Below are 24,166 nucleotides of genomic sequence, written 5' to 3' on the forward strand. Positions count from 1 at the left end.
AGAGATTTCCCGAAATTGTTCCCAGTACTGAATCTTGAAGGTTACCCATTCATTTATCGCATATAGAGATATCAGTGGGTGAATCGATTCCTTCTTTAAAAGTAGCTTTTATCATAATCTGGATTGCTCTGATATGAATCCAAGACATGGTTCGTGCTACTTCTATATTTAGTTTTTATAATTCCTCTTTAATTTTTTCGGAAAGATATAGTTGCATCTCCATTCTATTTCCTGTAAGTTTTATCGGAATTTCTATTTCTCTTCTGAAAACTTTATAGATTAGATGATGCTTTCTATTTCTTTGGCCAAGATTTCCTAAGAATTTTTCTACCCGCCCTTCAGAGAATCCCTGATATCTCTGAAGACTAGGATTTTCTCTTATGATCCTTTGGATCATGTTATGAGATATCGTTGTCTGGCTAAAGAAAATAGACAAATTTTCATGTGTTTCGTGTTGAAACACCTCGTTTTCAGTCAGATTCTGATTTTTTTCCATCATATCCTTCCGGACTAAGACTTCATCTTCTTGATATATACTTTCATCTGAAACAATATCCTCAAACTGGTATACTTGAATAAGATTCTTGTAATAAACTGCTTCTTCAATATCTGGTGTTGGATCGAAGCGTTTAATATCTCTTTTTCATTTTCTGGATAGTTGGTTGAGATATGATCTCTCGCTCCATATGTCCAGCAATTATAATCTTTAAAACTTTCACTAGCTCGAGTATGAGCTCTTCTGAAATATTTCTTTGTAGGTGTTCTTCCTGGGCTTCGATATGTACTCGATGCTTGAGATGATATCCTAATTCTTGATGGTCCACTTCTTTTTTCTGATTTATAAGATTTGGCCTTTTGTCTAGACCAAAATGTTCATGGTTTCCAAGAACTCCTTCCACTTTTAGCATAAGGATGAGTCCTAAAACTTTTTCTCTTATGCCTCTGTGGTTTACTTCCAATAATTGTTGGAATATCATTTTCTTTACAACACAAAGGAGTATGTTTGTTAATACCCCTTAATCGTTTGTAATTCTTTTGTAATGCTGCCAGATGACACCATTCTGCCAATTTTCCCTTGAGAAAAGAGGCTCTTCGTGCCAATGTATCTGGATTGTCAAGGACATATTCCCTTGTTTGTATTTCTCTCCAGAGACTTGGCATTTTGGCAAGAAAAGTTGCATTTTTATATCTTCTTCGACCTCTGAATTCCATCTATATTTATTGAATAACATAATATATTCATCCACTAAACATATATCATGTAATTCAAGATTATACAGAGCTTGAGTATATTTCTTTTTCTTCTCTGTATCTTTACTGTTCAAATAGTCTACCTCTACAAATTGTGCTTTAAAAAAGGTAGTCATTCTTCCGGCTATCTCGTTAATAGATTCTCCGGTTAGGACTGATTCTTTGGTTTCTACCGAAGTCATGTCCCAAGAAATTTTAATTGATCCCATATGACACATTTCTAGAAGTTCAATGAATCCTTCTCTATTGAGATCAAGTGTGCCTGCTGCGATTCTCATAGCGGATGTCCAATCATCTATGAGATCTTCTCTGTTTTTGAAATCTAATATATCTTGGTTAAACATAACCCCATAAGGATGTATAGGCTCTAAAACAGATTTCTCATAGGGTGTTTGGTGCAAAGAAATTTGATTCTTCCTTGACCTTGTTCCCGTTGGGTGCGATTCTCCACCAGTATAAAAGTCTGTTTGGGATTCTCTTATATTTATATTCTGAGATCCCACACTTTCTCTTGGTGTTTCCTCTGAAGATGACCATGAGATTTGCAAAAGATTCTGCAAGCTCTTGGAGATCTTCTAGTTTAATCCTTTCTAAAGTTGTCATCAGATTAATTTCTTTTCTGAGACAATTTTGATTAGATTGATCATTTTTTCTTCTTCAGTTAAAGGTTTTGGCATCAATTTGGCCTTCCTTCTTTGATGTAATAAGGGTTCAGTACCAAATGATGGTGGTAACCTTCCTTCTAAAGTCCTCTTACTAGAACTTGGTTGTTGTTCTAGGTTTTGAATTCTTGTTCGAATATTCTTTAATATTCCAAGAATTTCTTCTTGGTTTTTAAGTACATTTTTTGGTACATAATACATCATATTGCCATAATTCTGTACTGTCTTTTGAATTTCTCTAAGATTTACGGCGAGTTTAGAGGAATCCGGTACTATTTATAAGAACCTATTATTTTGAATCATAAGTTACCTTAGAACCCTGATAAGTTCCTCCTTGATATCTAACTTTGGTTAGATCTTCATGCTTCGAATATTCCAAAGATTTGGAATATATTCTGTAAATAATTAATCTCAAACTTGGTTTCGGATTCATGTTATTTGAGAAAATTCTCAATAAATTTGTATGTCTGAAATAATTTTACCTGCGCTCTGATACTATTTTCCCCAAGAAAATCAATCATTAAAATATATAAGGGTGTTTTTGTTAATTTTTTCTTTTTGAGGGAGTTTGGGCAAAGTTTTTTAGGACTTAGGATAAATTTAAGTTTGAGTTTGAAGATTTATTTCTAATTTTTCCTAAATATATATGTTTTTTTTATTAAACATAAGTGATGATAATTGTTAAATTATTATTGTTTTTTATTAAGATCGGTACTCGTAAACCATTTAGCTTAAGCTGATTATTGTCGGGTTTTGATAATGTTATTTTAACGAAGGTCTAAAAAATAAATATGTAATAGTTGAAGGACCACGACGAAATAAATTATTGTCACCTGCTGAGTAGATATCCCCCGCTCTGAACGCATCGCAATGGTACGCTACGTTTTGCAACCACTCCCCTATTGAAGAAACACGATTGCGCTGAGAGAGAGAAATCTTCTGAATTTCTTTCTCAGGTTTTTGTTTTTCAATTTCTTCCTTAATTTTTTTTGCGTATTCAATTTATGAATTATATCGTTATTCCTGTTGTTCAGTCATCTCAGTAATCGATGTTGATTTGGGATTGTTGTTTATTTAATCGAAAATAGTGTGTGTTAGTTCTGTGACTAGCTTTCTCTAATTGGTTTTTAAGTAATTGTTTAATTAGGATTTATCTGAACAACTTTTCACAAAGATTCTCCTGTTTATTGGAATCAGCGTGCTACCAGTCATCATTTCATGTGAATTTGTTTTTTTTTTTGTTTTTTTTGTTTCCAGTTTTTGGAATTCATATCCAGAAATGATGGGTTTTGGGTCTGTGGGCGAAGGATCAGGAGAAAATTGTTCATCATCAATCTCAAATTTGTCAGCTCTAGCACCCCCTTTTACTGTTGATAGATTGAATTTGAACCCTATTCTCAGTTCAAACCCTGTTTTAAATTACTCAGACTTGTCTTATGCTGTTGAACCCTATAGTCATACTAGCCAATTTGCCAGCCCTTCAGCACCTAGACATGAGCTGGATATCCATCCCACCGAAACAACAAGCATGCCATTAAATGATTACCAAATTTCAGACTCAATATATCTTAGGCCGTCTGGTGTCCATTGGTCTGACAGTGCATTTGTTTATGGTGGTGGAGTGAAGCCTTATTATTCTCCTAGTGTCCCTCCTATGATTGGTGAAGGAAGCACCATCAATGGGTATGATGGGCAAAGTAGCAATGCGAAATCTCCTTCTGGACTCTCCGTATCATCCCAATTTGGTTATAATCAGAGCTTGTTTGATTTGGAGTATGGACCTCGATGGGCTGATAATGTTGGATTCAGTGATGGTATGCGGGTCAAAACAGTAGGACTTGGTGGAGATTTCTCTTCAAAGAATGTTAGTGTCGGTGGTTCACATAGTTACAAAATTCAAGAAAGCCAAGGTATGCATTTTAAGTTCAACCGAATGTGGTTTTCTCTCTTTGTGTGTGTGTTTGAATATGAATGTGGAGGTCTATGGATGTAATATGAGTTTCTTTGCTATATAATTCAGGAATATATGACATTTCATTCGGCCAAAAATCTCAAGAAGTTTCTGGTGTTCATTGCGGAAATTTGAACAGAGTTTCTGACAGTGAAGTGCGTCATGGACAGCTCGCTCTGGGAAATTTGGAAGATAGGCCAATTCATCAGCAAGATGCTGACCTGCTTCTCTATGATTGTATTAAACCATGTATTTCGGTATCCGGTTCTATCTTTCCGGAATCATATTCTTTAGGTCGATCCTGTGAAATGCACCAGAACGTCTCTAACTTTCAGAACTTGTGCGGTCCATATGAAAATTATGTTTTGCCTTTTGATGTTTCTTTCCCTAGTTCTGTATCAGTTATGAGACCTTCCTCTGCAGTGGTTAGTAGGCCGCCACCTTCTGTTTGTGATTTTTTGGGAAAAGATGTTACTTCTTATGGAACCACTCATACCGATAATGTTGCGGTTGTAGATTTTGAGCAGTCCGGTCCCTCAAAGAGAAAAGATTCTAGCCCTATTCCAAGCTATTATTTAAAAGAGAATTTCCTTTTACCTGCTTCAGGGAAAGAATTCGCTGGTCCTATGCAATCTAAGGATAATTTTCCTCGCGAATTCAAAGCAAGAATTGGATCTCAATTATCAGATATAAATGTTTCAAGCGGCTTTTCGATGTCTTGTGATAGCAATCAAGTAGTGTACTCTGCCTTGAATTCTTCAGGTTTTGTCGATCGTCGCAACCCATCTGTGGATTCACCCTGTTGGAAAGGAGCACCTTCATTATTTTCTGCATCTGACGTTGGATCTAAAGACTCTCTTAAGAAGAATTTGGATCAATGTTACGATCAAAATCTCCGCTCTTTGTATGATTCTACAAGAGCTTTTTGTAAAAGGGGTGGTGAAGGCAGCAATAATGATGACAATAGCTGTGGAAGAAATAGTGGGTACTCTTTAGAAGGTACCCTCAATGCCAATTCCTTGAACAGAGAACAAAATTTATCAGATGGTGCAAAAGCCTTTGTTGGGACCTTGACTACGATGAGCAGTGAAGGAATTCAGATAAGCGATCAACCTAATTTCCAGAACGATGAACCTAGCCAACCGAGGAACTCTGTGAGCAGTTTTGATGTGAAATTTTTAACCACAAAGCATCTGAATGTTGAAGTGGATGCTGGACTGACTCTCAATGACGTCTCTGAAGGTGGCTCAGTGGCAGTTTGTGCAGCAGAGAAGGTTCTAGCTTCACCTTCTTCTCAAGAAGCTGGATATGAGTGTGCAAAACCATTGCCGGATACAAAATTTGATGTTCAGACAATGATAAAGACGACACACAATCTTTCAGAGTTGCTTCTGTGTCACCTTTCCCATGATGCATGTTCTGCCCTTGAAGAAAAAAATATGGAGGTTATCAAGAGTATAATTAGTAATCTCAATGCCTGCATGAGAAATAATATTGACCAGGGAACTAATGAGCCTAAATTAAAGAATTGTGTCCGAGATACGTCAGCAATCATTGAGGAGTCTCATAGTGTGGTAATCTCATTGTCATTGATGGACTTGCTAAACTGTCCAGAGAGATGCAATTTTCCTTCAGGATTCATTCTTATACACTGTTTTTATTCTCATTCTAATTTTCTCCACTGCATGGGTTTTACTAGCATCTGTATTTTCTCCTGAATATCGAAATTCATGTTTTAGGTCTTTGAGCATATGATCTGAAAAATATCTTCTTGTTGCTTTGATAATTAATCTTGTTATGATGTTTTTCTTCAGGATAAGATTTCTGACCGGCCCTCTACGACAAATGAAACCTTTAGTTCTCATTTCCAGCCTGATTTTATACATATGGGTGAAGGGAAGACAAATGAATCACTAGTTTTTTCACCATTAAGGGGAGGAGAAGGTATAAAAAGAAATGACGATACGACCAAGGTATTGCTATTTGTTACAAATTTTGGGTTTGAAAATAATTTCTATCAAGTCACTGCTGCAAATAGGAAGGAGAAGGAAATCCTGTGTGCAATTGGATTGTTAAATATGTTCTAATTTAGTTATGGTTTCCGGATTGCAGGCTATAAAAAAGATCCTTGAAGAGAATTTTCACTGCGATGAAGGAATTTCCTCACAAGCACTTCTCTTTAAGAGCTTGTGGCTCGAGGCAGAAGCTAATCTATGCTCCATCGGTTATAAAGCTCGCTTTGACCAAATGAAGATTGAGATGGGTAAAATTGAAGCCAACACTTTAAAAGGTTACATTTACATTCTGATTGAATTTTTGATACCTTTTTGCTTTCTATCAATCTTGGCTTTTCATTTTCTCAGAAAGTGAAGATGTTGCAGTAATGATGTCAAAAATTCGATGTATGCCTGATCCAAACACAGATTCCAAGCTGACCCCCAACACTCATTGCGGAACTAGTCCGAGTTCAGCCTTAAAGAATTCTTTCATTTCTAGTACGACGGAGAATGTTGACGATGTCGAGGCTTCCGTCATGGCCAGATCCAAAATCTTGAAATCTCTTGGTGATAACATTGAATCGATAAATTTGGAAAGAGAACAACAATCGGAGATGGGTGACTCTGAGCATGCGGGATCCATCATGGAGAGACTCAATATCTTGAAATCTCGAGAAAATGACCTGTCATATAGTAATATAAGAAACGGGCAACAACCTAAAATGGCCAACTGTGATGATTTAGAACCCGTCCTGGTGAGATCAAATGCCATGAAACCACGAGAGGACAGCCTCACATCGACTAATAAAGAAGAGGAACCACACACTGAGAATGTAAGCGATGAGCATGCTGAATCCGTCATGGCCAGATTCAATATCTTGCAGTCTCGAGCGGCCAGCTCAAGAATCTATGTAAAAGAGGAACCACAGGTTGATATGGTTGATTTTGAGTTTTTTGGTAAGAAAAACGTTGCAGCAGTCAAGAATGCTCAATCAGAAGCTGAAGTCTTCTACTTGTCTCCAAAACCCCATCAAACTGGAAGTCTCAGTGAACACGAATTTGGATCAAAGTTAGTTGGTTGTGGATATGGCTCTCCAAAAGAGCAACATTTCTCCGTGCCCGATGATCAAATGATGCTTTCATTCAACAACGGAAAGATGATGAATCAATGGTACAGTAGGCTACCTGATCGCAACTTATCTTCAGATTGGGAACATGTACAGAAAGATGATTTCGCATGGAAAAACTTCTAATAGTCTGTTTCGGCCTTTCGTGATCCTTCGAAGCATGATACTCTCTTTGGTGAAATATAATGACAGTGATTTTGAATGGAGGAACTCGTACATTTAGTTAGGACCAGTGGAGCTTCCAAGTGGGTTGCATGAAATCTCTCCTTTCTTTGGGTTTAAGCACTAATGACATTAAACAAATTATGTATTAAAAGAGTTTTAAGATTTTCTATGCAATGTGTATACAGAGTGCTTGCAGACTTGTTCATCGTCGTATGCAAACTTGTTGATAAGCCAGCTTGATGTTATTCACACTTACCTTAATTCATTAAGTCGAGTGCGAGTATTATATCAATTTGTTTGGCTCACATCTCAGGATAATTAAAACATTCGACTCTGTTTCAATTTTTTCACCAAAAATCTTTGACATTTTAATGTAATTTGAATCTATTTTCGGTTATCAATTTTGAAAGTTGATTTGAATGAAATCATATTTGATATGAATGATATTATGGCAGTTAGCCGTCGGATATTTTTCTAAACCTTTACCGAATCAACGAATTATTTTATTCTCTAATTTTTCTCTCTCATTCTCTTCTATTATTGTACTCGAATCATATAATTATTCTTCTTATTTAGTTGTGATGTCATTTCCCTACTTTGGTCTCCTCAATTTGGCTCCCTCCATTTTGTTGGAAATTTTGAGTTTCATGAATGTAAATTAAGAGAGTAGAATAGAAAACTCGAAAAAAATTGGAGGAAAAAACCGGCCTTCCAAAAGCTGTTTGGGAAGTGCCCAGACACCAGGGGACGCGCTAGAGCACCCAAGTTTCTTTTTTCATGAACATGTGTATGATTTTTCGATTTTTTCTGATACCATTTCATCCAAATGATGTCTTTTTATGGTTCTCATCAGTTTAATGGATCAAGAGACACCCACATGATTGAAACATCAAGTCGTTTTAATAAAGAAGATGAAATGTCCTTTTTCACGTCACATTTATGAAGATATTTGCATTCATCTTATGTTTGCATTTCTTATTTCTTTTAAAGGAGACTGTTATACATTTGTGTGGTTATTAAATTTGTGATTTGTAGTGTTGCTATCACAAGTTGAAATTCATTGTATTTTGAGAGATGATTATCATATCTCGTGAGCATCTTGTACGAGGTAAATTCTCCTAAAGGACAAAAAGTTCTCTCTTGCATCTACTTCAAATTTAATTTGTTAACATAATTTTATGAGTCTTTTTATCTTCAGGTTGCAGATCTAACAAAGGTGTTCTAAAAAAAAATCCATGCCCACACATTGGACAAAAATATAATCTCAATTCGATATTAAACAAGAAACATATATAATTTATATAACCTTATAGAAATATTTTCCACAAATCAGTCTACATTTGGTCGACAATGCATGTCAAGTCTTAGACTAATTTAGCTAATAGAATATAATTAAGGAGCAAACTTGAATATGTCTAATCGTTATAACCTCACTGATAGCAACTTAGGGAGGGGAGCAATTTTATATTTTGTATAATCTCATGATACAAAAATTTTGAACGTTTACTTTCTTATGACGGAAAAGCTAAGTTCTAAAATCGATTTATACTATATAAACTTTTGATCGAGAGCGTTGAAATCACATTGAATATGTCAAAAGTCATCACTCCTTGGAAAATCGGATTTGGCCAATTTCCAGAACCATTTGTTTTTAAAAAATTCGGCATTTACATCACCTCCGATCCTACTGTATCTGCATGCTCACAGAATCCGCTTTGCTACCGACCCTGGGAAAAAATGGCAACGTCAGGCCCACTTGACTCATTATAACTAAGCACATATATTATCTACTCCAACTAATTTTGTATTATAATGCACCCAAGTCAATAGAAATGGATTTACTTTGTCCTGTTCTTGAATGAAAACTACGTTTTAGGACTAATATACATGTATATAATTATTTAATAGCCATGATTAACGCGTAACAATGCACGTTCAAACTTAATCCAGTTGACATATTCCGTCTTTTCTTACATCCTAACAAGTTAAAACGACATTTACAGTATATTTCCGTGTCATTCTGCACCAAATATGCTACTGGATGAATGAATAGTTGTCCATAATGCTGCCTATAAACAGCTTCCTTGTATAAAGCTATAGACAATCAAAAGAAAAAGAAACTGATTTTAAGCAAAATGATTGATACAAAACAAGTAATATTTTCTGGGTTTTTAGTTGTATTTTGTCTTTACAATGTCCGAACAGAAGCTCAGCTTCAAGTGGGGTTTTATCGGTTTTCGTGTCCCTCGGCTGAGGGCATTGTAAAGGATGAAGTTCTGAAGGCTTTCATTCAGAATAATGGAGTGGCTGCTGGCCTTGTTAGAATGCATTTCCATGATTGTTTCGTGAGGGTAAATTTTTATTAGTACTTATTCCAAATGCTGCGTAACGTGACATTATTGAAAGAGAATCATGTTTTTTTTTTTTTTTTTTTATCATAGCCTTGCAATGCAGTTTGCTTTATATATATTTTCATTAACTTCGAGTCGAATATCGAAAACCCTTCAAGAAGTTACTAATGGAAGTCAAGTATTCATGCATGTTTGGTTTATACTTTGTGTAGGGATGTGATGGATCAGTTCTGATAGACACCGTCAACCCATCCAGCCCTGCAGAGAAGGACTCACCACCGAATAATCCGAGCCTTCGAGGTTTTGAAGTGATCGACAGTGCGAAGGCCAGACTAGAAGCCGTTTGTGCACGCAAAGTCTCATGTGCAGATATACTCGCTTTTGCAGCTAGAGACAGTGTAGAGATAGTAAGAAATGGACACCATTTCTCCAGTTAATTTCTTCCGAATTTAGTTTTTAATTAGTATTATTATTTGAATCAATAAAATCCATGATTTCTTCTAAAAACTGCATGCTATTTTCTCGTTTTCGCTGCAGACCAGAGGACTCGGATACGAGGTCCCTGCAGGTAGAAAGGATGGTAGAGTGTCTTCATCTTCTGAGGCATTGGCAAACTTGCCACCTCCTACATCCAATGTGAATCAACTCACACAAGCATTTGCAAACAAGGGTTTAACTCAAGAAGAAATGGTCACCCTTTCTGGTAAATTTTTTTAACTACTCCTCTACTCTTTTTGTCTGTAGGTACCAGTAATTAACTCATAGTGTGTATATATATAGGTTCACATACGATAGGCAGGTCTCATTGCGCGTCGTTTAGCAACAGGCTCTACAACTTCAACACGACTACTAGCCAAGATCCGACCTTGGATCCCAATTATGCAAACCAGTTGAAGGCAGCATGCCCACAAGGCAGCACAAATCCGAATCTGGTGGTGCCTATGGACCCGCCCAGCCCGGCTACGAGTGACGTGAGCTACTATAGAGGAGTTCTGAGTAATCGAGGCCTGTTCACCTCGGATCAAACCTTGTTGACGAACCAACAAACATTATCCCAAGTGATCCAGAATTCTCAAAATTTGTTCGGTTGGCAAATAAAATTTGCCAATGCAATGGTGAAGATGGGGAAGATTGGTGTGTTGACCGGTAATAACACGGGTGAGATTCGTGTAGACTGTAGGGTGATCAACAGCTGAAAAGAAGCAAATGGACTTGAACTCGGAAAGAATCTTTAAAGTTGAACTATTTTTGTCTTTTTGTTTTTCTCCAATTAATTTCGAGATAAATTGTGGAGTACTAAATTCAGGTTCTTGCCGAAGAATATTTTGTAATAAATACACCAAGGGTATGTTTGTGTTATTATTTTCAAAGCCACGTTTTTATAATTATAATCCGAAATATTTTTAATTTGGTTAATGTTAAAAATAAAAATTTACGGAAAAAAATAAAATCTCAAACTCACAAAATCTATTAAACTACACATTTTATAAAATTTTCTCCTCTCAATTGTGTATCTTATTCACAAATTGAGAGAGATCTATTTATAGAATCTCTTTGAAAGTAATCCAAAAATAATTACATAATTACATACATCATCACACACTAATTTTCAATATTTCCAACTCTTATTTTCGACAATCCCCCTTGTGATGATGATCATGATACTATGATTATTTTCATTACGTGTTTTTATATTGTCTCGTTAAAAATCTTACAAGAAAAAACTCATTGAGATAAAAACCATAGTAAAGAAAAAAATAGTACAATCACTTAAACTCTCCTTCATATTAACACGAACGATTCTTCACAAATTTCGTAGATTGCGCATCTCAAGATTATACATATGCTTTTAGAATATTGCCATAGGAAGTGCCTTTGTGAGATATCTGATGAGTTTTCACTTGATTGAATGTAACGAATATTAATATCTTTATTCTTCTCAAGCACTTGGGTAAATGCGAAGAACTTAGGGGGAATATGTTTAGTTCTGTCACTTTTTATGTATCTTTTTTTCATTTTAGTAACACATACAACGTTAACTTCATATAGTGTCACAGGCTTCTTGTCATATGATAATCCTCATGAGATTTGGATATGTTGAGTCATTGATTTTAGCCACACACATTCACGGCTTGCTTCATGTAGTGCAATAATCTTGGCGTGATTTGATGAAATTGTTACGAGTGTTTGTTTCTGTGAACGCCAAGAAATTGCAGTGTCTTCACGAGTAAATACAAATCCGGTTTGGGAAAGTACATTGTGTGGATCAGATAAGTACCCAACATCATCATAACCAATTATACTTTGATTGATATCTTTTGAATACAAAAATCCCAAGTCTGTCGTTTCTCGTAGATAACGGAATATATATTTAATCACATTCCAGTGTCTCTTTGTTGGATATGAGTTAAATCTTGCCAATAAATTTACAGCAAAAGATATATCGGGTCTTGTACAATTTGCAAGATACATAAGGACACCAATAACACTTAGATATGATACTTCTAGACCAAAAATTACTCTATCATCTTCACACGGACGGAATTTTATCTTTTTTCTATGTTTAATGATATAACAACAATTGGAGTACTTAAATGATTTGATTTATCCATATTAAAACGTTTAAGGACATTTTCTGTATAATTTGACTTGTGAACAATTATTCCAAATTCTTTTTGTTCAACTTGCACAACAATAAAATACTTTGCTTTTCCAAGGTCCTTCATTTCAAATTCTTCCTTTAAGTACAACACAACTTCTTGAATTTGCTTATTTGTTCTAATGATGTTTAAATCATCAGCATATACAGCAATAATTACGCATCCGGATGTTGTTTTCTTAACGAAAACGCAAGGATATATTGAACTGTTTACATATCCCTTTTTCATTAAGTGTTTACTTAGCTGATTTCACATTTAACCAGATTACTTTAACCCATATAATGATCTTTCCATTTTATCCAGTCCTGTCAATTTTTACATTCACCAAAACATTTTGGTTCATGATCTTCATTGTCATTTATGATATCAAATGCCACATTGTAAGAAATTATCTCATCAATTTCTTTTATATTTTTTCGATTCCATATTTTTTCAGTATTAATATAATTGATAAATATTTCACGATTCTCGTCAGTTTGTGGTTCTAACAGAACATTTTCATCATCATGTGTTTCTGCCGAAATATCATTCTCTATTTTGTGATCATCGTGTTTCTCTATGCATTTTCTTTTTCGAGGATTCTTATTCTTGGAACTGATTGGCATTCCACGCTTCAATCGTTTTATTACATCATGAGTGTTTTCAATTTGTTTCTTCAGAATTTCAATTCGAACGGGAGCATTTACGACATGTATATATGATTTAGTTATCCTTTTTGTGTCCACAAATGCATCTGATATTTGATTTGCTATTCTTTACAACTGCACAATTTGTTGTACATCTTTTTCACATTGTTTAGTTCTTGGATCCAGATGTAACAATGATAATACATACCATATAATTTCTTTTTCGATATGTTTATTTTCTCCCACTGACATTGAGAAGATTTCCTCATTAAAATGACAATCAACAAAACGTGATGTAAACACGTCGCATATCTGAGATTCAAGATATCGAATAATTGATGGGCTAACATAACTGATATAAATTCTGATCTTTCTTTGATGTCTTATTTTTGTTCGTTGAGGCGGTGTAATAGGCACATATACCATACATCCAAAAATTCTCAGATGAAAAATGTCTGATTCTTTACCAAATTCAACATGCAATGGGGAGTTTATGATATGCGCTTGGTCTAATGCGAATTAATGCAGCAACATGTAAAATTGCATGTCTCCATATAGAAATAGAGAGTTTTGTTTTCATAATAATTGGTCTAGCAATCACTTGTAGACATTTAATCAATGATTCAGCTAATCGATTTTGTGTATGTACATGAGCAACATGATGCTCACCAATGATTCTCATTGACATATAATAATCATTGAAAGTCTGGGAAGTATATTCACAAGCATTATAAAGTCTAATTTTCTTGATTGTATAATCGAGAAATTGATTCCGCAATTTTATTATTTGAGCAAGTAATCTTGCAAATGCCACATTACGAGTTGATAATAAACATACATGTGATCATCTGCTGAAAGCATATATCAATACCATAAAATATCTAAATGGTCCGCATGGTGGATGAATTGAACAACAAATATCACCCTGAATATGTTCAAGAAACATGGGTAATTCAGTTTAGATTTTAGCTGGTGATTGTCTTATAATAATTTTTTCAAGAGAACATGCTTTACATTGAAACTTATTATTTTGAAAGATCTTCTGGTCTTTCAGCGGATGACCATGTGTTTTTTCTATAATTTTCGTATCATTATTGAAAAAGAATGTCCTAATCGATCATGCCAATTAATTAATATTGAAAAATTATCAACTATCATCTTTGATTCGATTGGACTTATATGTATATAATGCAATCTAATAGGGAGCATTGATAGTTTTTCAACTACATATTTCTTTCCTGATTTATATGTGGTAAGACACATATATTTCTCATTTCCTTCATTTATTGTTTGAGTATCAAACCCATGAGAATATATGTTGTTAAAACTCAACAAATTTTTTTTCGATTGTAGTGAATATAAATAATCATTTATCAGAAATTTTGTACTATTAGGTAACAAAAAATGTGTTTTACCACAACCTTTAATCAAGTCTACAGGACCTGATATTGTATTCACCATTGTTTTTGTTGGTTTTAGTTCCAAGAAATATCTTTTATCTCGGAGAATAGTGTGCGTTGTACGACTATCAGGTATGCAAACTTCCATGAGATTAGTTTTTTGTTTAGCTTTGTTCATAGCATTTTCATATTTGAACTTCAAAACAAATATGCAATGAAAAAAAATTACTAACAATACATTTGTAATTTATTGAAAAATATAACACATATCATAATTATACAATAAAACATGATCATATGAGTACATCAAAAATAAAATATTTTACATTTCTATTCCACTAGTATATTGATCATTTTCAGAGAAATCATTCAGAAAATCTGTATTCAGTGAAGTTGATCTCTTTTTCTTTTCCCTTTATTGATTCTTTATAGAGCTTACAAAAGTTCTCGGGGGCTCGACAAATATGAGACCAATGTCCTAGAGTACTGCATCTAAAATAAGAACTTTCAAATCGTTTTGAGTGTTTTTCATTAACACTCATGTTCTCATGATGTCTTTTTAGTTTTTAGTGGGTGGTTCGTGACGCCCTTTTGAGATGAGTTATAGAAGTAACTATCTCGATTGTTTTCAAAACCACGGCTGCGACCAAGACCATGACCATGACCACTTCCACGTCCACGACCACGACCTCGACCAAAACCTTGTCTACGACTTTGATTTTGGTTTCCAGGTTTAAATTCATTTTTACTTACAACATTTACTTCTGGAAATGATGTTCATCCAGTGGGTCGGGACTGATGATTTCTCATTAGCAGCTCGTTGTTCTTTTCTGCCACAAGAAGACATGCGATAAGTTCAGAATATCTAGCAAATCCACGCACTCTATATTGTTTTTGTAGACTAGTTATATTTTATGCGCGAAAAATGCAAAATGTTTTTTCAAGCATTTTTGATTCCGTAACCTCATGTCCACAAAATTTTAATTACTAGAATATTTGATACATTGTCGAGTTGTAATAATTGACTTTCTTAAAATATTGGAATCTTAACTTATTCCATTCATCACGGGCTGTCGGAAGTATAACTTCTCTTATATGTTCAAATCTTTTTTTAATAATTTCCATAAAGCTATGAGATCTTTTTCAATGAGATATTCACATTTTAATCTTTCATCAAGATGTCGACGCAAAAATATCATAGCTTTTGCTTTTTCTTGTGATGATGAGATACCATTTTCGTTAATGGTCTCATTTAGACCTAATGACTCAAAATACATTTCTACATCGAGAGTCCATGTCATATAATTTTTTCCCGTAATGTCAAGCCCAATGAATTCGAGATTTGCCAAATTTGACATGGTGGTACTAGAAAAAAAAATGCATTTTATTAGTTAAGTTCTAAATCTATTAATATGACAATACAAAGTAACAGATAAATTATAAGCATAAGCATACTTAAAAATAGAGAAAAAGTGAGGCGGATATCCTCCGATAAATACAAGACTAGTGAGTATAATAACCAAAATAATTATACAAATAATCTTGAAAGAACTATCTTCTTTTTCTTCGAAAATTTGATGAAATTTTTTTTAGGGAGGAAAAGTAAGTTTGTAGTGATTGAATGTGTTTGTGAAATCATATATATAAGGCAAAAACTAGTCGTTTATGACCGTTTATACAAATACAAAATCTTAAAAAATAAATGTATGTATATGCATAATTTTATGGTAATAATATGATGTACATAATGTTAATCATGTTTAAATAATTATGTATATCACATCACATTATTATATATTAAATATATACACAATAAATAAATAGTAACACATTAAAAATATATAAACAATGTAATAATATAACCACATCACGTTATTATAATGAAGTGTCATATACTCCTTTTATATAATAACATGATATTATATATTAAATATATACATAATAAATACACAGTAACACAATAAAAATATATAAACAGTAACACAATAAAAATATATAAACAATGTAATAATATAGTCACATCACGTTATTATAATGAAGTGTCATAGACTCCTTTTATATAATAACATGATATTATATATTAAATATATATACAATAAAAATAAATAAACATTAAAATAAATATTCTTGCTTTTGAATATTGTTATCTTTTTCTTGTGTTTGAAGCTTGGAAAAATATGGAGAACCTTATAGTTTCGTGCTGATAACGTGTTAAAAATAAAAATTTACCGTAAAAAATAAAATCTCAAACTCACAAATATATTAAACTACACATTTTATAAAATTTTCTTCATTCAATTTTGCATCTTCTTATCAAATTGAGATACCTATTTATAGAATATCTTTGAAAATAATTCAAAAATAATTACATCATTACATACATCATCACACACTATTTTTCAATATTTCCAACTCTTATTTTCAAGAGTTAGATGAATTTATAGATTTAGACAAATATCATATTTTCTACTTATCAACTTAAAGCATTTTTTATTGTTACAGATTTCAAATGCACTAAACATTTTTTTCTACTTGAAATCCGGCTAAGACAACCTTAGACTCTACCTTATTAGATACTCGGAAGCAATAGTAGAACCATGATTTTAAATCTACCCAGCTAGAATATTTTAACAAAAAATAAAATAATACATAGCAATTAAAATCAAGAGTAAGATACATGTTGATCGTATTCTCAAAAAACTTCTCATTAACAAGATTTGCAATATTTTTGCTATGAGACTTGTAAGATTTGAAAACATTTGACAAAAATTTTGACAATATAATCTTTTGTATCTCCATCATCCTGAAAGAACGAATGAAGTTTAAACAAAATGAATATATCTAAAGCCAATCATTCAATGTAGATGATTAAATTAAATATTTCTTAAATAAAAGATAAAAAGATGATTCTTATAAACATACCCATACTATCGAAGCTGTCATCTAAGTTTTTTCGAAGTATAATATTCATCAGTTATAGAATTCGAGTCTATACTTGAATCAAACTCTCTTTCAATATAGATGATCATAAAATCAGTCAGAAAGTCATCTCCTATTATATTAAGAATTTTTTTTTTTATCATGTTTCATAGAAGAAAATATAGGTTCTGTAGTTACCGTGGAAACATGAAAAATTAAAACTAGACGGATCAACTTCTAAATAAAGTTATAGTGTTGAAACTTTTTTGTTTCAATAATCCTCCACACAATTCTAGATAGTGGACATTTACTAAAACATTTCATGACAACGTCGAGCTCATAATATTGTAGTTGACACCTCAAATGATGCATTTTATGTTTAGTGAAGTTCTCAGTATAATACTTCTTGACGAGAGTAAAAATCATGTCAATGTTGAACCATCTAAAATTATCTTTTGGGTCCAAAACAAGCCTAAGCATAAGAAGTTATACTGTTTCATCATTCAATCTAGAGTTCAACTCTTCCAAATGAAAATTTACTGCAACATTAAATATATCATAATGAAAGTGGTGTTCAAATGCGATGGTATTCTTTTTCCGGAAAGAATAACTAGAATGCACATAATGAGCACTCATCTTCAGTACATCAACATCCAATCTTATGAAAAATGATTTGACATACGAAAGAAGAATATCGAAACCACCATTTATCAATGTTAGGAGAATTTTTTTAGTTTTAAAGACCAAATCCATTGCACTTATGATGTCAAGAGATTTTTGTTGCAAGGCACGACGAAGTGAAATTGGAATCCTCATAATTTTATGCATCAAATACAAAATAAAAATGAAATAAAAAAACTTCATCAATATTAAGGAACCACCGGCTTTCCCACACATCGAAGTAAATTAACCATCAATAATGCTTTCAGGCATATTAATATTGCACCATACATATTTATTAAACTGCAAATACACTAGTATAAATTCGGATTTATACTTCAGACATTAAAATGAGTAGTAGACATGTAATTATTGAATTAGAAGCACGTGAAATAAAAATGTATGTTTTTGTTTCGCCTAAAAACCGAAGTCGCAAACAAAAAAAACGAAGTCTTTGACTGATCCAACGAGTCAATTTGACCGATTTTGAAGTAATAACATTTTTATTTCATCGATTTCATCAATTAACAAAGTATATGATCATATATGACTTCAGGAGTTCAAATAATTTTCGAAGTCAAAAACATATTTTACTGCAACTATGTCGTCAAATGACGAAGTAAATAATAATATATGTCTTCATAAGTTACATAATTTGTTGAAGTAATCCACGTCTTTTATGCAACATAATTTTAATTTAACAAAGTAATTGTTGATTACAACTGTACTAATTTAATTAATTTGTGAAATAGTTGAATTACCTTTAACTTCATATTTTTTCATAAATTAGTGAAGTAAAAAATATTTTTCACTTCACCAAAATAGAACAAAATGTAAAACGATGCCACAATATCTACGATTGAAAATGCATTAAATTCATAAAATAATTCATCAAAAATATCATCTACAATTCAAAATTTTGACCCAAAATATGGTTTACAAGTCATAAAATCATTCATCCAAAATTATTCATAAATATTTGTAAATTAAAAATTCAAACGATAACTGAAAAATGTATAAAGTATCCACAAGTACAGACTAAAAAATTATCACAACTTACACTTCTTATTTCATCATATTGAGATTGGTTGTAATACCCGTACTTGATTGATACCGCTAACTGAAATATAAAAAGTGCAAAGATAAAGCTCATCACAAAAAGGGAAAGATTATTAGGAAAGTAAGAAACATCTCGGCAATATTTTTATGAAATACACATAAAAATAACACGTCTATGAATAAAAACAAATCAAGATAAGAGTAAGTTTTTCAAAGAAAGAATAAACTTTTATCAAAATGCACATGATTTTTTTGGATTCCCTTGTATCATATATTTTTATACCAAATGCTAAAAAAACAACTTTATGAGCTAATTCATAGTTAAATTCTCCCACAAACAAGAAGCAAAAATTCTCGAACTACCAACAAGTGTATAAACTGCGGGCTGGACAGATATGTGAATCAATTTCACTTTCTAAATTTTCAGATCTGTAACAGAAGATTAGAAGTAATCTCATTTTCTTGAGCTATATATTTAAGTTCATGGGAAGTATCAAAGTCCAAATTCATGATTAGAGCAAGTATAGAACTGTAAGTTTTTCAAAAGTATGTATGAGTTTAGTCATCCGAGCCAGTCTTGAATTCGAGTTCATCTTGGCTAACACCTTCTTACCTGAGTTCAAGTCAGAGTTCTACTGAGTCGTCCATTGTTATATGAGAACCAACTTATATGATCAAGTGATTGGTTTAAAATTATTCATGTTGGAGGTTGACCTGACGAAATACCCATGCTCAAATTCAATAGTCAACAATGTGTCGGCAAAGACTTTTCAAGGTTGGCAAAGAAATGGGGCCAATCAAAGAAAGAAATAAAAAAAACGTGGGATGCGCAGAAATTTCGTGGAAATATGAATACGCGTTTTTAACGCGTATTCACACGGTCAAGGAGCTCTATAAATAGAGCTCCCTCCTTTCATTCTGAAATCATCCCTTTTTCGAGTTTTCTCTCATCTTATAACATTCTATAATATTTGTGAGGTGTTTGTTCTCCTGTATTAAGAGAGTGTGTGTTCTCTTTGGAAACACAGTGAGTGAGTTGTACACCACAAAATATTTAATGTGATTCTTTTCATCTTGCCCGTGGTTTTTTTCCTAATAATTTTTAGGGGTTTTCCACGTAAATCTCGGTGTCCAGTTTATTCTTTATTTTCGGGTTTTATTATCTCGAATTACCGCAAGTGGGATCAACAAGTGGTATCAGAGCTTTGGTTTAAAATTTCTTAAAATTCTGAGCATGCTCTGTAGTTGCAGCCTAGACTGATCTTCCACACCAGAAAAGATTTTTTGAGATTTATATTTAAGGCGGGATTATTTTATCCAGTCTACTAAAATTGTTGTAGACATAATGGAGGGAAGGTACGAGATAGCAAAGTTCAACAGAAGCACTTTTATGCTGTGGAAAATAAAGATACAAGCAGTTTTAAGAAAGGAGAATTGCTTGGCGGCTATTGGAGATATACCGGTGGAGATTACGGATGATGGAAAGTGGAATGAGATGAATGACAACGCTGCTGCCAATTTACACTTGGATATAGCAGACGAAGTATTGTCAAGTATCTCCGAGATAAAAACAGCAAAGGTTATCTGGGATACTCTGACAAAGATGTACGAGGTCAAGTCCCTACACAACATGAATTTCCTAAAGAGAAGGCTTTATACTCTTCGGATGGCGGAATCCTCATCGATGACAGACCATATCAACACACTAAATCCTCTATTTGCCCAACTCACTTCCATGGGGCATAAAATAGGGGAAAATGAACGTGCGGAGCTTCTACTTCAAAGTCTACCAGATTCATATGATCAACTTATCATCAACATTACCAACAATATTCTTATGGGCTTTCTAAGATTTGATGATGTCTTAACTGCGGTTCTCGGAGAAGAATGTCAGCGCAAGAATAAGGAAGATAGGTTGATAATCTCGAAGCATACAGAGGCTTTACCGATGATAAGAGGAAGATTTATGGACCGTGACTCAAGTGGGAGCCAAAGACAAGGTAGATCAAAGTCGAGAAGTAAGAAGAAAAATATTTACTGCTTTAAATGTGGCGGTAAAAGGCACTTCAAGAAAGAGTGTACGAGTATCGATAAAAGTTTTCAAGGAAATGTGGCCACTACTTCAGGCAGTGGTGAAATATTATTCAGCTAAGCAGCAACAGTTGTAGAAGGCAGACACAAATTTTGTGACACATGGATTATGGATTCAGGATCGACGTGGCACATGACGTCTCGGAGAGAATGGTTTGATCATTATGAACCAGTCTCAAGAGGATCTGTATTCATGGAAAATGATCATGCCTTGGAAATCGCTGGGGTCGGTACTATAAAAATTAAAATGTTTGATGGCATCATTCGCACCATACAAGAGGTACAACATGTGAAGGGACTGACGAAAAATCTTTTGTCCTTGGGGCAATTAGATGACATCGGGTGCAAAACTCGTATCGAGAACGGGATCATGAAAATTGTGAAGGGTGCGCTTGTGGCTATGAAGGCGGAAAAAGTTGCTGCAAATCTGTATGTACTTTTGGGAAAAACACACAAAGAGGCAGAACTAGCTGTTGCATCAAATGGTTCAGGAGAATAATTAACAGTGTTATGGCATAGAAAGCTCGGGCATATGTCAGAACGGGGGTTGAAAATTCTCTCGGAACGGAAGCTGTTGCCGGGACTTACAAAAGTTTCACTACCCTTTTGTGAGCATTGTGTTACCAATAAACAACACAGATTAAAGTTTGGCACTTCTACTGCCAGGAGCAAAAGCATATTGGAACTGATTCATTCGGATGTTTGGCAAGCACCAGTTGTATCCCTAGGAGGAACGAGATACTTTGTCTCGTTTATTGACGATTTCTCTAGGAGATGTTGGGTGTATCCAATCAAGAAGAAATCAGATGTTTTCCAGATCTTCAAAGGTTTCAGAGCGCGGGTTGAACTTGATTCAGAAAAAGAAAATCAAGTGTCTAAGGACTGACAATGGAGGAGAATATACCAGTGACGAGTTTGATGCATATTGTCAACATGAAGGCATCAAAAGACAGTTCACAACGGCTTACACACCTCAACAGAATGGAGTGGCGGAGCGGATGAACAGGACCTTGTTGGACAGAACAAGAGCTATATTGAGGACTGCGGGTCTAGCCAAGTCATTTTGGGCAGAAGCAGTCAAAACCGCTTGTTATACTATAAATCGTTCTCCATCAGTGACGATTGATCTGAAGACTCTGATGGAGATGTGGACTGGGGAGCCGACAGATTAATCTCATTTGCATACATTTGGAAGTCCTGTGTACGTTCTGTACAATGAGCAAGAAAGATCGAAGTTGGATTCGAAATCCAGAAAATGTATCTTCTTGGGTTATGCTGATGGAGTAAAGGGGTTTCGCTTAAGGGATCCTACTGTTCACAATCTTGTCATCAGTAGGGATGTTATCTTTGAGGAAGATAAAATAAAGGGAGACAAAGGTACACAGAATTCAGAAACTACTATTTTTTAGGTGGAAAAAAAGACGGACAAAGGTCAAGTTTCTTGTGAAGCAGTGCCAGAGAACGAAGAACAAGAACATGTTGAGTCTGAAGTTTCCAATGTGAGGCAGTCAACTCGAGACAGTAGACCACCAGGTTGGCTTTCAGATTATGTCACTGAAAGCAATATTGCATATTGTCTACTATCAGAGGATGGTGAGCCATCGAGTTTCCACGAGGCTACTCAAAGCTCGGATGTATCTTTGTGGATGATAGCAATGCAAGAAGAGTTGGAGGCATTAGACAAGAATAAAACTTGGGATCTTGTTACACTCCCACGAGGAAGGAAAGTCATTGGAAACAGATGGGTCTATAAGATCAAGCGTGATGACAATAACCAAGTGAAGCGGTATCGTGCTAGATTGGTGGTAAAAGGGTATGCTCAGAAAGAAGGCATTGACTTCAATGAGATATTTTCTCCTGTGGTTTGGCTTACAACAGTCTGAGTAGTGTTGGCATTGTGTGCGGTGTTTGACCTACATCTAGAACAGCTAGATGTGAAAACGGCGTTTCTTCATGGAGATCTTGAAGAAGAAATCTATATGCTACAGCCAGAAGGTTTTGAGGAAAAAGGCAAAGAGAACTTGGTTTGCGGGTTGAACAAATCTCTGTACGATTTCAAAGAGGTGTTGGTACAAGAGATTTGATTCCTATATCATGAGCCTTGGATACAACAGATTGAGTGCAGACCCTTGTACGTATTTCAAGAGGTCTTGTGATAATTATATTATTTTGCTGTTGTATGTGGACGACATGTTGGTAGCAGGACCAAACAAAGATCAGGTGCAAGGATTGAAGGTACAGTTGGCTAGAGAATTTGATTTGAAGGATTTGGGACCAGCAAACAAGATTCTAGGGATGCAGGTTCACCGAGACAGAAGTAACAGAAAGATTTGGCTTTCCCAGAAAAATTATTTGAAGAAAGTCTTGCAATGCTTCAACATGCAAGATAGTAAGCCAATTTCGACCCCTCTTCCTGTTAAATTCAAGTTATCCTCCGAGATGTGTCCTAGCAGTGAAGCAGAGAGGATGGAGATGTCTCGGTACCATATGCATCAGCAGTGGGAAGTTTGATGTTCGCTATGATCTGTACAAGATAGGACATTGCTCAAGCAGTGGGAGCGGTTAGTCGGTATATGACGAATTCTGGAAGAGAGCATTGGAGCACTGTTAAGAGAATCCTTAGATACATTAAGGGTACCTCGAATGCTGCATTATGTTATGGAGGATCGGATTTTACACTCAGGGACTATGTCGATTCAGATTATGCAGGTGATCTTTATAAGAGGAAATCTACTACTGGTTATGTGTTTACACTTGCTGGGGGAGCTGTAAGCTGGGTTTCAAAACTGCAAACAGTTGTGGCGTTATCTACAACAGAGGCAGAATACATGGCAGCTACTCAAGGTTGCAAGGAGGCAATATGGATTAAAAAGGTTATTAGAGGAGATCAGGCACAAACAAAAGAATGTTTCTTTGTTTTGTGACAGTCAGACTGCCTTGCACATTGCAAGGAATCCAGATTTTCATTTCAGGACTAAACACATTGGAGTCCAATTTCACTTTGTGTGGGAAGTAGTAGAGGAAGGAAGCGTGGATATGCAGAAGATCCATACGAAAGAAAACATAGCTGATTTTCTGACCAAGCCAGTGAACACTGATAAGTTTGAGTGGTGTAGATCCTCAAGTGGTCTAGTGGAAACGTAAGCAGCAGGGAATGGCAAGATCTAAAGGATGTGTGGAGATGTGTTTGATTCTCAATCAAATCTCCAAGTGGGAGAAATGTCGACAAAGACTTTTCAAGGTTGGC

At 34.4% G+C, this 24,166-nt stretch overlaps 2 protein-coding genes across 4 annotated transcripts; both read left to right on the forward strand.

Annotated features, from left to right (window-relative positions):
- The first annotated feature begins 2,768 nt into the window (after positions 1-2,768).
- LOC140989241 (uncharacterized) lies at positions 2,769-7,320 on the forward strand. Of its 3 annotated transcripts, none has more exons than XM_073458396.1 (6): positions 2,769-2,869; positions 3,171-3,823; positions 3,934-5,438; positions 5,679-5,837; positions 5,977-6,154; positions 6,228-7,320. In XM_073458396.1, the coding sequence occupies exons 2-6, from the start codon at positions 3,193-3,195 to the stop codon at positions 7,112-7,114; spliced, it is 3,360 nt and encodes a 1,119-aa protein (XP_073314497.1). In that variant the 5' UTR covers positions 2,769-2,869; positions 3,171-3,192; the 3' UTR covers positions 7,115-7,320. The 3 variants fall into 3 exon arrangements, with proteins under 3 accessions (XP_073314497.1, XP_073314498.1, XP_073314499.1); XM_073458397.1 differs by having other exon boundaries at positions 5,977-6,127; XM_073458398.1 differs by having other exon boundaries at positions 5,736-5,837.
- A 1,814-nt stretch (positions 7,321-9,134) lies between these two features.
- Positions 9,135-10,866, forward strand: LOC140990351 (peroxidase 5-like). The gene is made up of 4 exons (XM_073460009.1): positions 9,135-9,504; positions 9,717-9,911; positions 10,042-10,207; positions 10,285-10,866. The coding sequence occupies exons 1-4, from the start codon at positions 9,289-9,291 to the stop codon at positions 10,698-10,700; spliced, it is 993 nt and encodes a 330-aa protein (XP_073316110.1). The 5' UTR covers positions 9,135-9,288; the 3' UTR covers positions 10,701-10,866.
- The last annotated feature ends 13,300 nt before the right edge of the window (positions 10,867-24,166 follow it).

This window comes from Primulina huaijiensis, chromosome 12, assembly GCF_012295235.1.
Source record: "Primulina huaijiensis isolate GDHJ02 chromosome 12, ASM1229523v2, whole genome shotgun sequence".
Lineage (NCBI taxonomy): Eukaryota > Viridiplantae > Streptophyta > Magnoliopsida > Lamiales > Gesneriaceae > Primulina > Primulina huaijiensis.

What these genes read in the sequence shown, in the direction of transcription:
- LOC140990351 (XM_073460009.1), top strand. Translation starts at nt 9,289, where the DNA reads ATGATTGATACAAAACAAGTAATATTTTCTGGGTTTTTAGTTGTATTT. An exon ending in TCCATGATTGTTTCGTGAGG is followed by an intron (nt 9,505 to 9,716) that starts GTAAATTTTTAT and finishes TACTTTGTGTAG; the next exon opens with GGATGTGATGGATCAGTTCT. An exon ending in AGAAATGGTCACCCTTTCTG is followed by an intron (nt 10,208 to 10,284) that starts GTAAATTTTTTT and finishes GTATATATATAG; the next exon opens with GTTCACATACGATAGGCAGG.
- LOC140989241 (XM_073458396.1), top strand. Translation starts at nt 3,193, where the DNA reads ATGATGGGTTTTGGGTCTGTGGGCGAAGGATCAGGAGAAAATTGTTCA. An exon ending in GAAATGACGATACGACCAAG is followed by an intron (nt 5,838 to 5,976) that starts GTATTGCTATTT and finishes TCCGGATTGCAG; the next exon opens with GCTATAAAAAAGATCCTTGA. An exon ending in TGAAGCCAACACTTTAAAAG is followed by an intron (nt 6,155 to 6,227) that starts GTTACATTTACA and finishes TCATTTTCTCAG; the next exon opens with AAAGTGAAGATGTTGCAGTA.